General features: G+C 39.1%; 1 protein-coding gene across 3 annotated transcripts in view; it reads left to right on the forward strand.

Annotated features, from left to right (window-relative positions):
* Positions 1-14,890, forward strand: part of LOC126173644 (ribonuclease P protein subunit p21) — a 48,864-nt gene that overhangs the window by 20,755 nt on the left and 13,219 nt on the right. For all 3 annotated transcript variants that reach the window (XM_049920972.1, XM_049920974.1, XM_049920973.1), the window contains exon 3: positions 1,085-1,185. In XM_049920972.1, the coding sequence (XP_049776929.1) occupies positions 1,085-1,185 (101 nt within the window). The remainder of the gene's footprint in view (positions 1-1,084; positions 1,186-14,890) is intronic.

The following is a 14,890-nucleotide window of genomic DNA, read 5'->3' on the forward strand; positions in this document are numbered from 1 at the left end:
GTCCCTATCTGTTGACTCAGGGATCGAGACGTGGGTGCACGATCTGCTACAGCCATGCGGATAAGATGTCTGTCATCTCGACTGCTAGTGATACGAGGCTGTTGGGATCCAGCACGGCATTCTGTATTACCCTCCTGAACCCACCAATTCCATATTCTGCTAACAGTCATTGGATCTCGACCAACGTGAGCAGCAATGTTGCGATACGATAAACCGCAATTGTGATAGGCTACAATCTGACCTTTATCAAAGTTGGAAACATGATGGTACGCATTTCTCCTCCTTACACGAGGCATCACAACAACGTTTCACCAGGCAACACCGGTCAACTGCTGTTTGTGTATGAGATTTCGGTTGGAAACTTTCCTCATGTCAGCACATTGTAGGTGTCGCCACCGACGCCAACCTTGTGTGAATGCTCTGAAAAGCTAACCATTTGCTTATCACAGCATCTTCTTCCTGTTGGTTAAATTTCGCGTCTGTAGCACTTCATCTTCGTGGGTAGCAATTTTAATGGCCAGTAGTGTAGCTGTGGCCATTTGTTAAGTGGTGCTCCCCCACCACTTTGTGCTCATTGCCATCAACCTTTGATGGTCCACCATTTCCTGTTGGAATGCCTGTTTTTTTATTTGCTAATGTTCCCGTTTGTTGTCTGAATTATTGCGCTTTAGCAAATGATGCATGGGCTTTCGACCACATTTTACTTTTTATCTGTTGTACAAATATGGTGAAGGACATTTAATCTTTAGTTCAGGACCTCCATTTCTCTATGGCATATTTTATAGACCTTTCTCCACACCCCTGTGTTTAGCTGTCTTCTCTTCCGTTGATTGGAATTTGTGTAGCCGCTTTTAACTCCTGTCTCAGTCTTCATGTTCTACAGTTCTGAGATGGGCACATATAACTCTAGTTGTTTTTGCATCCTAAAACAAAACAAACATGACATAATTCTAACAGTAATATGCAATCCTCACACATGCAATACCGAAGAATGATAGACAACTTTGTGTTGACCCAGACAGAACCTAAAAATAAGCAATTGCTACTCTTCAGTTGTGTTATTTCTGAGTTTTCATTATTGCAGGCAGCAGCTTCTCTTCTGTTAAAGTATCCAAACCATTTTGACATAGCTACCCATTATGGAGCTATTATGAGGAGCATATCAAAGAAATCAGTTCTTCGTATGTAAGTATCTCTGGTCAGTTAAAATTCTAATTTTTCTTTACCATAGTTCATAGAATTAAAAACCTCAAAGGTTACTTGAGAGTTTCCATTATCAGGGATAGTTGTAAAATATTTCATTAAAACCAGGCCAAATTGCAAAATTTTAAAATTGATTGGTAGTCATGTTGTCGTACATGCTAAGCCTATTGATAGCACAGATGGGTTGTGATTTAAGACACCAAAAGCCTGAAGAGATAATTAAAAATAGTAAAAAAGAATAAGTATTGCTACAACCATAAGTCATACAATGTCGCCTTAAAAGATAGGTGTTTCAACTAAGAGTTGTATTTGCATGAATGTCAGGCTTATTTCGACTCTATGAATGCAGTGGTGAAGATCCCCCTTTAATTAAATGCCTAATTTTTTAGCAATAAGGCCATGCATTCATAAGCCAAATGTCTATTTTACATGTAAATGACAGTGTTACACCCAAATGAATTAGGACAATGACCATTATGAATGAAGAGCTAATTACAACATTTTCAGTTACAATTGGATACAAATTGAAAACAAAATTTTATCTTGTTGCTGTAAACAGAGACAAAAAAAGTGATGTTCCTTACAATTATTTCCTTGCCCTATGTTTCATTTTACTGTTTAAAAGATCATTTTATGCAGATTTAATAAAGAGATTTGTAAATAAATCAGAGGTGATTGAAATAAAATTCTGACCAGTTTCATTTTATTCAGTCAAAATTAGTGTTCAGATCACATAACCAAATTAATTTATGACAATATACAGGAAGTAAACACACATCCCCGTATCTACCTGTTTAAATAATCAAGTTTTCACTGAACCTGCCAGAAATCAGACATGTGAAGGTATTAGATGCATCACATACACAAAGGCTATTAAAATAAACTACTTGCCTAACCTAAACTCTACACTGCACTCCCTGTGTAGAAGCTTGAACACAGCCTTCATCAGAAAAAGAAAGAGAAACACCATTCATGTCTTTTCTTTCTCTACTCTCTCGTGTTTATTCACTGCCTTCCAAACTGCATCTACTTACAACCACACTGTATCAACAGTCACCTGCATACAACACAGGCTTCGTAACTGCGCAGCTGGTCCTAGCTGATGGATTTGGTCATGTGAGCATGTGAGTTTGAACAAGTGGTGTGTGTGTGGGGGGATGTAGGCTGTGGCCGAAAGTTTACATGTGTCTCTTAATTGTGTCTGTCTGCAGCTTGATGTCATCTTTATGGTAAGTAGCAATCTATAATATTGTTCTGAAATGTCACTCAAATTAACCACAGTGGTGTTCTATGACATATAAGAAAGTTGGTAGGTGTGTTTCTACAACTGGAAGATGGCTATTAAAATTCTGCAACAGTCACATAAGACTGGTGCTAGTGGTTCCACTAAGAGGATATGAATCAAGTTTGTTTTAAATACATGTTGTAATGTTTGTGACATTGACATTGGATGTGGTCAGTTGTTAGTCAAGAATGCCTTTAAGGTGACAAAGGTGCCATTATCAACACCTCAAGAGTTCAAGCAAGGTTGTATAATAGGGCTAAAAGAAGCTGGAAGCTCCTTCTGCGGTATTGCAGAAAGGCCACTGTTCGCGATTGCCGGCAGTGGTGGTCACAAGAATGCACAGTCGCAAGATGAGGCCCTGGATGGCCATGTGGCACTACAGAGAAGGAAGACAATCATGTTTGGCGTGTGACACTGGCACATCATACTGCATCTGCGGCAGCAGTTGACACCATAGTGACACAACAAACTGTTACAAATCTGTTAATTCAAGGACAGGTCTGAGCCAGATGCCCTGTAGTGCGCATTACGCTGACCCCAAACCACTGCCATTTGCGACTTCAGTGGCGTCACATGAGAGTTCATTGGAGGCCAGGGTGGAGTCTATTGATTTCTGATGAAAGCTGGTTCTGCATTGGTGCCAGTGTTGGCTTTGTCATGGTTAGGAGGAGGCCAGTTGAAGGCCTGCAACCAGCCTGTCAGCATGCGACGCACACTGGCCCTTCACCTGGAATTATGGTCTGGGGATGCGCTTTTGACAGCAGGAGCATACTGGTGGTTATCCCATGTGCCCTGACTGGAAATTTGTATGTCAATCTGGTGATTTGACCTGTTGTGCTGCCATTCAAGAACTGCAATTCAGGGGTTGTTTTCCAACAGGGTAACACTCACCCACATAACACTGTTGTAACCCAACATGCTCTTCATTGAGTTAACATGTTGCCTTGTCCTGCTTGATCACCAGATCTGTCTCCAGTTGAGCACAGATGGGACATAACGGACAACTCCAACATCATCCACAAACAGCATAAACTGTCCCTGTATAGACTGAGCATGTGCATTAGTCATGGAACTCCATCCCACAAATTGACATTCAGCACCTGTACAACACAGTGTATGCACATTTACATGCTAGCATTCAACATTCTGGCAGTTGCACCAGTTATTAATGTATCAGCATTTCACATTTGCAATGGCTTCTTGTGTTTACATGAACTGTGATCTTGCAGTGTTAATCACTTACATGTGTTAACTTGGCAAATCTATTCTTGAAATTTCATTACTATGAATTTATTTTTGGTGTTGCATCAGTGTATGTCCACTCCCTGTATGGTCTGGTCAGTTGCACTGTGGCCCCTCTTCATTTCATTGCCAGACTGGAGCTTACTCTTGGCTGGAATTGTGGTTGGTTGTATTGTTCCAGTAGCCTGATGACATTGATCAGAATGGAGGTAGTTAAGCATCTCAGAGCATCTTATTACACTTTGTGAAACCTTCACACTTTGCCTCCAGTATTTAAAAAAAAAAAAAAAAAAAGACATGACCTCCCAGTATTTAAAAAAAACACAACCTCCCAGTATTCTCACCTTTCCCCTCAAACATAAAGAAATGGGAACCCCGCAGTGTTTGACATTTCATAGTTCTGACAGATTCTCATCAAAGATGAATGGTTTCTACAGATCAAGAAGTACCTCATGTTCTGACACTAAAGAAAATTTTCACTTATTTTATGCTAAATCAAATGTAGACTACAAGCAAGCCTTTAACAATGTAGGGAAAGGTATATTGCTACTTACCATAAAGATGATGCTTTAAGTTGCAGACAGGCACAGTTAGCATACTTAAACATAAGCTTTCGGCCACAGCCTTCATCAGAAAATGAAACACACTATTCATTCACACAAGCAACCACACCTCATGCACGCATGACTGCCAACTCTGGCATCTTGGACCAGACTGTTACTATCACGTGGAATGGAAGTAGCAATCTGAAAGGGGTGGGGAAGGGAAAAGGGATAGCAGTGCATGGGTGGGGCGAGAGAGGAGCACTGTCTGGTAGAGTATGCACTAGAAGGCCAACAGGCACAGAGTCAGGACATTTCGGGGCAGGGAGGTGAGGAAAACAGAGAGAAAAAAGGAGAGGAATGGGGAAAGATGGGTGGGAGGATTGACAGATGGTGACAAACGGAGAGGATGGGAGTCAAGAATGGGAAGGAAATGATAGGGCAGAGGGAGTGGAAACTGTTCAGTGGAGGGTATGCGGGACAGTATGTCGCAGTAGGTTGAGGCCAGGACAATTACAGGAGTGGAGAATGTGTTGTAAGGATAGTACCAAGATGCACAGTTCAGAAAAGCTGGTGATTGAGGGAAGGATTCAAATGGCTCCATAGTGAAGCAACCATTGAAATCAGGCATGTTATGTTCAACTGCATGTTGTGCTTCAAGGTGGTCTACTTTGCTCTTGGCCACAGTTTGGTGGTGGCCATTCATCATATTAGAGAGCTGGTTGATAGTCACACCAATATCGTCGACTCTGTGACGCAAATGGTTGTAGATTCCTTTACCTACGCTATGGGGTGGAAGGTTGTAGGATGCACCTCGATAGATCAGAGGTGCACTACACACAGGAAGCAGCTACATGGGTAACACAGTACTTGTGTGCACATGGGGGTTTTTTAGATTAGGTTCCTCCCCACGGGAAACAAACCGTTGGCCTGAAAAATTACCGGTTCATGACACTAATGTGAGTGTGCCAACTGTAAAAGTTGTTAGCTCACCTAAACAGGTCATTCCAAAGGATTTACATATGCTATATCTCATGTTAGCAAATTGTTGAAGTACTGTAGCAAGATCCCCAAGTTACTCTCCGAAATAAACAGTAACAATGCCAATATTGTATTAGGTACCAAAACCTGGTTGGCACCGGACATAAGTAGCAGTGAAATTTTGAACTTGTATTGGACAACGTTTAGGAAGGATAGGACTGATACTATGGGTGGTGATGTGTTCATTGCAATTAAAAGCTGTTTAAACCAGTTGAAATCGATATTGGATCAGACTGTGAAATAGTCTGGATAAAGCCGCAATCAGACAAGGATTGACCATTGTTTTAGAATGTTTTTATAGACCACCAGCATCCGCAACAAACTTCGCAGAATGTTTCAGGGAAAGTCTAGAGTACATAGGAAATATCCAAATTATCCATTAGTTATAGGTGGAGACTTTAATCTGGCATCCATTGACTGGGAAAATTACATGTTTATCACAGGGGGCAGAAGCAAAGACTCGTGAAGTTATTCTAGGAGTGCTTTCAATGTAGAAGCTTCAGCAATTGGTTAGAAAACCAACTCGAGATGGGAACATATTAGATATCTTGGTGACAAACAGACCTGATCGTTTTGAGGAAGTTAATATAAAAGAAGGTATTAATGACCATAATGTCATTGTGGCTTCTATGTCAGTGGAAGTTGCAAAAAACCAAAGGAACAGCTTAGATTTTTCTTGTTTGGGAAAGCAAATAAAAGTGTCATTAATGAATATCTTCATAGTCAGCTCCAAGCATTCACCACGAGACTCAAAGATATTGAGCATCTTTTGTTAGAATTTAAAGGTACTGTCCACCACCTAGCAAAAATATAGGGGAGGGAAAGGATCTACCTTGGTACAACAAACATATTAGGAAGTTACTGAGAAAGCAGGGAATTTTGCGCAGTCGTTTTAAACGTTGTCACTGCCCTGCTGACAAACAGAAATTATGTGAAATGAAAGTAGCTGTCAAAATGTCAGAGAGAGATTCTTTTAACGAATTTGGAAGCAAATTGTCCACATATGTTCTTTGGACTGACCGGTTGTGTTGATATTTCGTGTGCGCTTATTTTTGAAGTTCTAGTGAGTACTAAGTGCAGTGGCTAGATTTTATTAGGTTCAATTGCATTCAGTAGTGTAATAACTGTTTGGGGTAGTGAAGATTTTAAGTTCTGTGCCACATTTTTAAAGAAAATAGCATAAAACCATTACTGCTTAACAGCCGTTTTCAGGCCTAAATTTTGTGTGCGAAAGTCAAGTGATTTGAAGTGTAAGTAAGTACATTAGTATTATATTTATATTAGAGCCCCATAGAGCATAGTAAATAGGAAATTATCTTTATTTAGTGAAAGCTTAAAAAGTAGGCCTATATTGTAAACGATCATGAGTGTGAAGTGTTTTAGCTGCAGTAGGAAAGTTAGTTCTGGGGTGCTATGCAGGTGTTGTGACAGATCGTTTCACTGGGGGGAATGTAGTGGCATGGAAACTGGGGAACAAAATGAAGCTCTTCCTAGGTACTGTAGTGTGTGTTCACGGGATATGAAAATAGCAGAACAGGAGGAGAAGATTAGAGCCCTTCAGGCTGAATGAGATAAAGCTAGGGAGGAACTAATTAGGTTAAGGGGGGAGAAGGGTGAAGAGAAGTGGGAATTGGTAGGAGGGAACAAGGGTCACAGAAAGAGGACAGTATCTGACAGTTTCATTGATGGCACAAGAAACAGATTTGCCCTGGTGCCACAGTTAAGTAATGAAGCACCTCATGTAGATGTAGATGTAGGTGCAGGTGATGCACAGCAGAATTCAGTTAGGAAGCCTGTTGCTTCAGAAAAAGTGGGAAAAAAATTCTGCTGTTAGGTAGCAGTCATGGAAGAGGTGTGGGCCAACTTTTGAAGGGAAATTTAGGTGACAGCTACCAGGTCACAAACTCTTTCAAGCCTAGTGCATCTCTCAGCCAAGTGATAGAGGGCCTAAGATCTTTGTGTAAGGGTTTCACAGAGGAGGATCATGTTGTAACAGTGCGTGGAGCAGGGAACGTAATCGATAGGGACCTGGTAAAAATAGCATCAGCAACAAACCATACTAATGTTGAGTTTGTGCCTGTTTTCAAGCAGTACAATCGAACCCAGTTGAACAGCTCTGTGAAGAGGGTCAATATGGAGTTGGATCGACTGCTTCGGGCTGGTGCTGGGTCAGGGATTGGTTTGGTTCCTATTGAAACTATTGGTAGGTGGGGCTTTTCTTCTCATGGCCTGCATCTCAACAGAATAGCGAAGGATATACTAGCTAGGTTGATAGCAAATTCTTTAAGGGGGGGACACTGTAACTCATGGAAGTAGTTCTTTTTTAGATTAAGCTCGTTATCTACACATTCAATGTTGAAACAAGAAGTATTTGAAAATGTTAAGCATAATACTTGTGAAGACAAAATAGTAACAATAAATTTACTACATCAAAACATCAGAGGTTTAAAAAACAAAATTAATGAATTTCAGATCTGTTTAGATCCTGTTGATATTATTTTTACTTCTGAACATCATTTAGGTAGTGAAATTTAAATGCTTAATATGGTAGGGTATACCTTAGCTTCAAAGCACTGTAGAAAAGAGATGGAGAAAGGAGTTGCCACTTACGTTAGAAAGGGTCACAATTATAAAAACATCGACATTCTTAAATACTGTAGTGATCAGCATTTTGAAGCATGTGCCACACAAGTAGAAACACACACAAGAAAAATAATTAGTCACAGTATACAGGGCTCCGACTGGTAATTTCCAGCTATTCACTAAACAGGCTTGATGCAGTATTAAATTTCTTAACTTCCAAAAATAATGATCTCATACTAAGTGGAGATTTTAATTTAAATTTTCTGAAGGATAATCACTCAAGATCCATATTAGAGTATCTTACTACTTCTTATAATCTCATTCCTTAGTACAGTTTCCAACCAGGTTTATGGGTACCAGCAGCACTGCTATTGATAACATTTTTGTAGGTACTACCACACTAGTAAATCATAGTATAAATCCAATATTTAATGGCCTTTCAGATCATGATGACCAGTTGCTTACATATAATGTAGTGTGGTCTGATTCAACTAATAACAGGAAGTGGGAAACTATACAAATAATAAATGAAACAGGAATAGAAGTTATAAAAAACTAATTAACTTTTTGTAACAGGGATTCACAGTCTGGTAGAACTTTATAAAAGACACCATATTTACACCAGTGACTGTAAAACTTTATTTCACGACTGCAGTTTTGGCCTTAGGCCATTATGAAGTGAAGATGTTATGGCTATTAGGTTGACATGACCTAATAGCCATAACATCTTCACTTGATAATGGCCTAAGGCCAAAATTGCAATCGTGAAATAAAGAAAGTGTTACAGTCACTGGCATAAATATGTCTTTTATAAAGTATAAAAAAGCTGTTTGAGTAATACAGACTGGAAAGATGTATACAATTCACCTGGGATAAAAGAAAAATATAACTGTTTCTCTAAAACGGTCATAGGTCACATTGAAAACTGCTGCCCTAAGAAAGTAATCAAAGCAAATAGATTAAATGTTTCAAAACCTTGGATTACAAATGGAATAAAAGTATCTTGCAAAACAAAATGAAGACTGTACTTAATTTCAAGGGAAAACGATGACTACAAAGCTAAATCACATTGCAAATTATATTGTAAAATTCTAAACAAAGCACTCGAAACCTCGAAATGCATTTATTTTCAAGAAAAAATAAATGCCTCCAATAACAAGATAAAAACTATATGGAAAATAGTAAAAAGTGAAACAGGAAAGCCGGCCGGTGTGGCCGTGTGGTTCTAAGCGCTTCAGTTTGGAACCGCGTGACCGCTACGGTCACAGGTTCGAATCCTGCCTCGGGCATGGATGTCTGTGATGTCCTTAGGTTAGTTAGGTTTAAGTAGTTCTAACTTCTAGGGGACTGATGACCACAGATGTTAAGTCCCATAGTGCTCAGAGCCATTTGAACCATTTTTTTGAAACAGGAAAAACTAATCGGGCAAATCAGGAAATTATGTTCAATGTAAATAATGAGTTGATTAGAGATACCTCCAAAATAGACACTTTCAACAACTTTTTCCTTTCTGTAGCAGACAACTTAGGTTTGCATAGTTCCTCAGAAGACAGCTTAAAATATTTAAAAAACGCATTTCTGCAGAAGTTTGACAAAATTTAGCTGTATTCTACCTCACCAAAAGAGATTTCTAATATTATTAGCTCTCTTAAAAGCAAATGTTCCAGTGGTTATGATGAAATAAGCACTAACATAATTAAATGTTGTCCTCAGAACTTTGTGACATACTGAGTAATGAATCCCTCCACAGTGGTAGTTTTCCAGATAGGCTTAAATATGCTACTGTCAAACCATTACACAAAAAAATGAGACCAATCATCAGTGGAAAACTTCTGTCCCATTTCCTTATTGAAGATATTTTCAAAAGTTTTTGAAAGGGTTATGTACAACAGACTTTATAAACACTTAGTACAGAAAAATATTCTCATTCACAATCAGTTTGGATTTCGGAAAGGATTGTCAACTGATCAAGCTATATTTACTTCTGCAGATGATGTATTAGAATCGATAAATCAAAAGTTATTCCCACGTGACATATTCTGTAATTTGGCTAAAGCTTTTGATTGTATTAAGCATGATATCCTTATACAAAAGTTAAAATATTATGGGATAACAGGAGTAGCAGACTCATGGTTCTCATCCTATCTTTTAAATAGAAAATATTGTGTGTGTGTGTGTGTGTGTGTGTGTGTGTGTGTGTGTGTGTGTGTGTGTGTGTGTGTGTGTGTGTGTGTGTCAGGCTTACCACATAACAATAGTCATTCAAAATACGAAACCATCAGATAAGGAGTGCACCAGGACTCTACTTTAGGTCCCTTGTTCCTATTATATATTAATTACCTTCCATATGCAGTGTCACAAAATGCAAATTTTGTCTTATTTGCAGATGATACAAGTATTGGTATAAAAAACAGTACCTGTGATCTCACTGAGCAACCAGCTATTGAAATTTTTGTAAGTATCAGTGGTTGGTTCACAGCAAATGGATTGTCACTGAATTTTGACAAGACCCAGTACATACAGTTTAGTACCTCACAAAGAATACCTGACCCTATAAGTATAATGTATTCAAACAATGAAATTATTGACCACAACCTAAATTAGAAAACTCACACTCTAGACCTAATGAAATGCCTTAGTTCAGCTACATTTGCAGTACACATGATAGCAGAAATAGGTGATTTCAAAATGAAGAAGTTAGTTTATTTGGCCTACTTCTATTCACTAATGAGTTATGGAATCATCTTTTGGGGAAACTCCTCTATTAGAATTATATATGGTGTCAGTCCTAGATCATGCAGAGACCTCTTTAAGAAACTTGGTATTCTAACTGCTACTTATCAGTACATATACTCATTGATGTCCTTTGTCTTTTCCAACATGTCTCTTTTTACACAAAATAGTGCAAAACATGATTATAATACCAGAACCAAAAACAATCTGTATAAGGGCTATAAAAGCTTAACATTAGTACAAAAAGGAGTCAAATACATGGGTACTCATATATTCAATAACTTAGCAGAGCATATCAAAGGTCTTGTAAGTGATAAAGATCGGTTTCAGGGTGAATTAAAGAAATTCCTGTTGGCGAACTCCTTCTACTCCATTGATGAATATCTTCACAAGGATTATAGCTCATAACTCTGTTTGAATTAGAATTTTATAATATCCATGTACCTGAGTAAAAAAAAGAACACTTTGACTCTTTCCACATCCCAGAGACTCCTCTCCAAGGGATCCATGGAAATCGATAAATGTAATAGTAATGTAAAAAAGAATCACCTGATTCTAAAAATAACCCCATAAAATTTTGGTCATAAGTAAAATCTATGAACACTACATATACTTCAATACCTTCTCTTGCTGACAGTACGGGCAATGTAATGGACGATGATAAACAGAAGCCTGAAATTGTAAACCTAGCATTCAAAAACTCGTTTACAGTGGAGGACTATAGCACCATTCCCCCTTTCAATTACCAAACAAATGCAAGGATGACTGACATAGTGCTTAGTGTATCTGGGATTGTAAAACAGTTAAGATCCTTAGACACCAGGAAGGCATCTGGCCCAGACGATGTCCCCGTAAGATTATATGTTGACTATACTACAAATATAGCACCATTCTTATCTACATCGGTACTCTGCAATTTTCATACTATTACTCTACTATTCCACTCTCGAATGGCGTGTGGGAAAAAGGAACACCTAAATCTTTCTGTCTGAGCTCTGATTTCTCTTATTTTATTATGATCATTATTTCTCCCTACGTAGGTGGGTGTCAACAAATTATTTCCGCATTCGGAAGAGAAAATTGGTGATTGACATTTTGTAAATAGATCTCACCGCAAAGAAAACCGCCTTTGTTTCAGTGACTGCCATCCCAACTCACGTATCATATCAGTGACACTCTCACCCCTATTGCGCGATAACCGAAACGAGCTGCCCTTCTTTGCACTTTTTCGATGTCCTCCATCAATCCTAACTGGTAAGGATCCCATTCCACGCAGCAATATTCCAGCAGAGGACGGACAAGTGTAATGTAGGCTGTCTCTTTAATGAGTTTGTTGCATCTTCTAAGTGTTTTGCCAAGAAAGTGCAGGCTCTGTTTCACCTTCCCACAATATTATCTATGTGGTCTTTCCAATTTAAGTTGCTCGTAATTGTAATTCCTATGTATTTAGTCGAATTGACAACCCTTAGATTTGTGCGATTTATTGTGAACCCAAAAGTTATCAGATTTCTTTTCGTACCCATGTGGATGACCTCGCACTTTTCTTTGTTTAGTGCTAATTGCCACTTTTTGCACCATACACAAATTATCTCTAGATGATTTTGTAATTGGAATTGATCATCTGATGATTTTACTAGATGGTAAATTAAGCATCATCGGCAAACAGTCTAATGCCGCTGTCAATACCATGAACCGAATAGTTTATGTAAATCGTAAAAAAGCAGTGGACCTATTACGCTGCCCTGGGGCACACCTGAAGTTACACTTGTTTCTGTTGAAGTCACCCCATTCAGGATGACATACTGCTCTCTGTTAGAAAATTTTCTATCCAACCACATATGTCATCGGATAGACCTAAGTGCGCACATTTTGGATAAAGCTACAGTGCAGAACTGAGTCGGACGCCTTTTGAAAGTCAAGAAATATGGCATCAACCTTTGAGCCGATATCTAGAGCCTGTTGTAACAAGGCGAAAATCCCCATTAATGTACGAGTAAAAAATAAATGCCCAGTCTTTGGAAGTGGTAACATCTGTCAAGTATCTGGGTGTGACTATTCAAAATTATCTCAAATGGAACTATCTGATTACACAAGTAATGGGTAAGGTAAACTCTAGATTGCGGTTTATTGGTAGAATCCTGAAGCGATGCAGTCCATCGACAAAGGAAATTGCTTACAATAGGTTAGTTCATCCAGTCTTAGAGTATTGTTCATCTGTACGGGACCCTTACCAGCTGGGTCTGATTCAAGAGATTGAGAAGGTCCAAAGAAGAGTGGCAAGATTAGCCATCGTGAGAGCATTAAAAATCCCATAGAAAGTTTGAAGTGGGACACACTTGCAGATAGACGATGCACTAAATGGAAGGGGCTGCTCACTAATTTCCGAAATCCAATCTTTGCCGAGGATGTAGAGCATATATTATTACCACCCTTTTTCAAATCGCGCAGTGATCACCATTCAAAGACAAGAGAAATTAGAACTCGTACTGAGGTGTTCAGAAAGTTGTTTTTCTTTCATACGATCCGCGAGTTGAATGGGGAGGGGGGGATATGCCCTCCACACACTGCTTGGTGGCTAGTGGAGTATATATGTAGACATAGATGTAGAATATAAAAAGCTGTGCAATGATGGAAGCACAGCTGGTAAGACATGGCTGCTTTCACAGGTGGCCAGTCCACTAATAAACCTGTGCTAGGTGGGTAGACTGAGAAGATCCTGCACCTGGGTTTTCCACATGGTTATGATTCTTTGGGCAAGGAATTGGGATTGGGAGTGGCATAGGGATGGAGTAAGATGCTGTAGAGGTTGGGTGTGTAATGGAACACCACTTTAGGAGGAGTGGGAAGAATCTCAGGCCGGATGTCCCTCATTTCAGGGCATGATGATTGGAAATCAAAACCTTGATGATGTGATTCAGTTTTTATGGTCTTCGTGTAATGGGTGACAAAGGGGGCAATACTTCGTAGCTGCTTGTAAGAGGTGGTGGGAGGTGTGTGTGTGTGTGTGTGTGTGTGTGTGTGTGTGTGTGTGTGTGTGTGTGTGTGTGTGTGTACTGGGGCTAGTGCTTGTCTGTAAAGGCCTTAGTGAGAGCCTCACCATACTGGGCAAGGGATTTCTTGTCACTGCAGATATGCCATTCCTGGGTGGTCGGGCTCTATAGGATGGATTTTTGATGTTGAAGGAATAACAGCTGCCAAAATGCAGGTACTGTTGGTGGTTGGTGAGTTTAATGTGGACAGGGGTGCAGATGGAGCCATCAGATGTACAGGCTCTTTGAACAGTTGTCATCCATTTCATGCCAAAAAATCACATCTCCAAGCCAGGCTATTATTCTTTTTACTGTTCTGTCAGCTCCTCTTATCAGGTGATACAGTTCGGCATTCATTTTAGAACTCCAGAAACCATTGTTATTCCAAAATGCCCCATAGATCTTGTGCAGAATACTGCATTCAAAAAGTCAGAGCTGCTTTTCATCAGTACTCATTAGTGGATGGATGCTGGACAAATAACTAGAATGGTTTCTGTATGGAAGCCAACTGAAAGAAGACAGAGGAAGGTCACAAAAGTGGTGAATAGCAAATGTGGAAGATGATTTAAAAGCTGTGAGTTAGAGGATGGGGAGAACTGCACTAGAGAGGGCAGTATGTGGGAAACCTGTTGAAGAGGATAAGACCTACGGAGGGTTGTAACACCATGAGAGGAGATATATTAAATCATGTAATTATTCTTTTATAATTACAGTTATCATTATTTATTGTTGTTATTATAGCTGCTTCACTTATCACATAGTGATAGTGAAAGGGGCCAAAACCAATGTAAAATTATTACTGAGTATTTACAATGGAACAAACATTTTTATGAGACATAAATCCACTGTATAGTAAATGACAAACATGTGAAACTTACACTAAAACTGAGGAAAGTACAATTTTGGTGCTACAAGGGGCTAATATTCTGTTAAGTGTGTTAACAATAAAATAGGATTTGTTCAAGTAGATTGGACATAAATAAATAAATATATATACACACACTCTTATTGAAACTTGAAATCATTCTATTTTTTCTTCGCGGACATTTTGGGAAACAATGACTAACTTCAATAATTGACAACTCAGAGCAGTGAAACTTGCTGCAGTAGGTAGTGACACATTGTGGAAACTGATCAAATTATTGGTGCATGTATCTTAAATGTTTCAGTAGTTCTGTATGCTGACAAGTCACCAGTTCTGTGTGTCCTTATGAACCTTTCTGCAATCTGTC

The sequence above is a fragment of the Schistocerca cancellata genome, chromosome 1 (genome assembly GCF_023864275.1).
Source record: "Schistocerca cancellata isolate TAMUIC-IGC-003103 chromosome 1, iqSchCanc2.1, whole genome shotgun sequence".
Taxonomy (NCBI): Eukaryota; Metazoa; Arthropoda; class Insecta; order Orthoptera; family Acrididae; genus Schistocerca; species Schistocerca cancellata.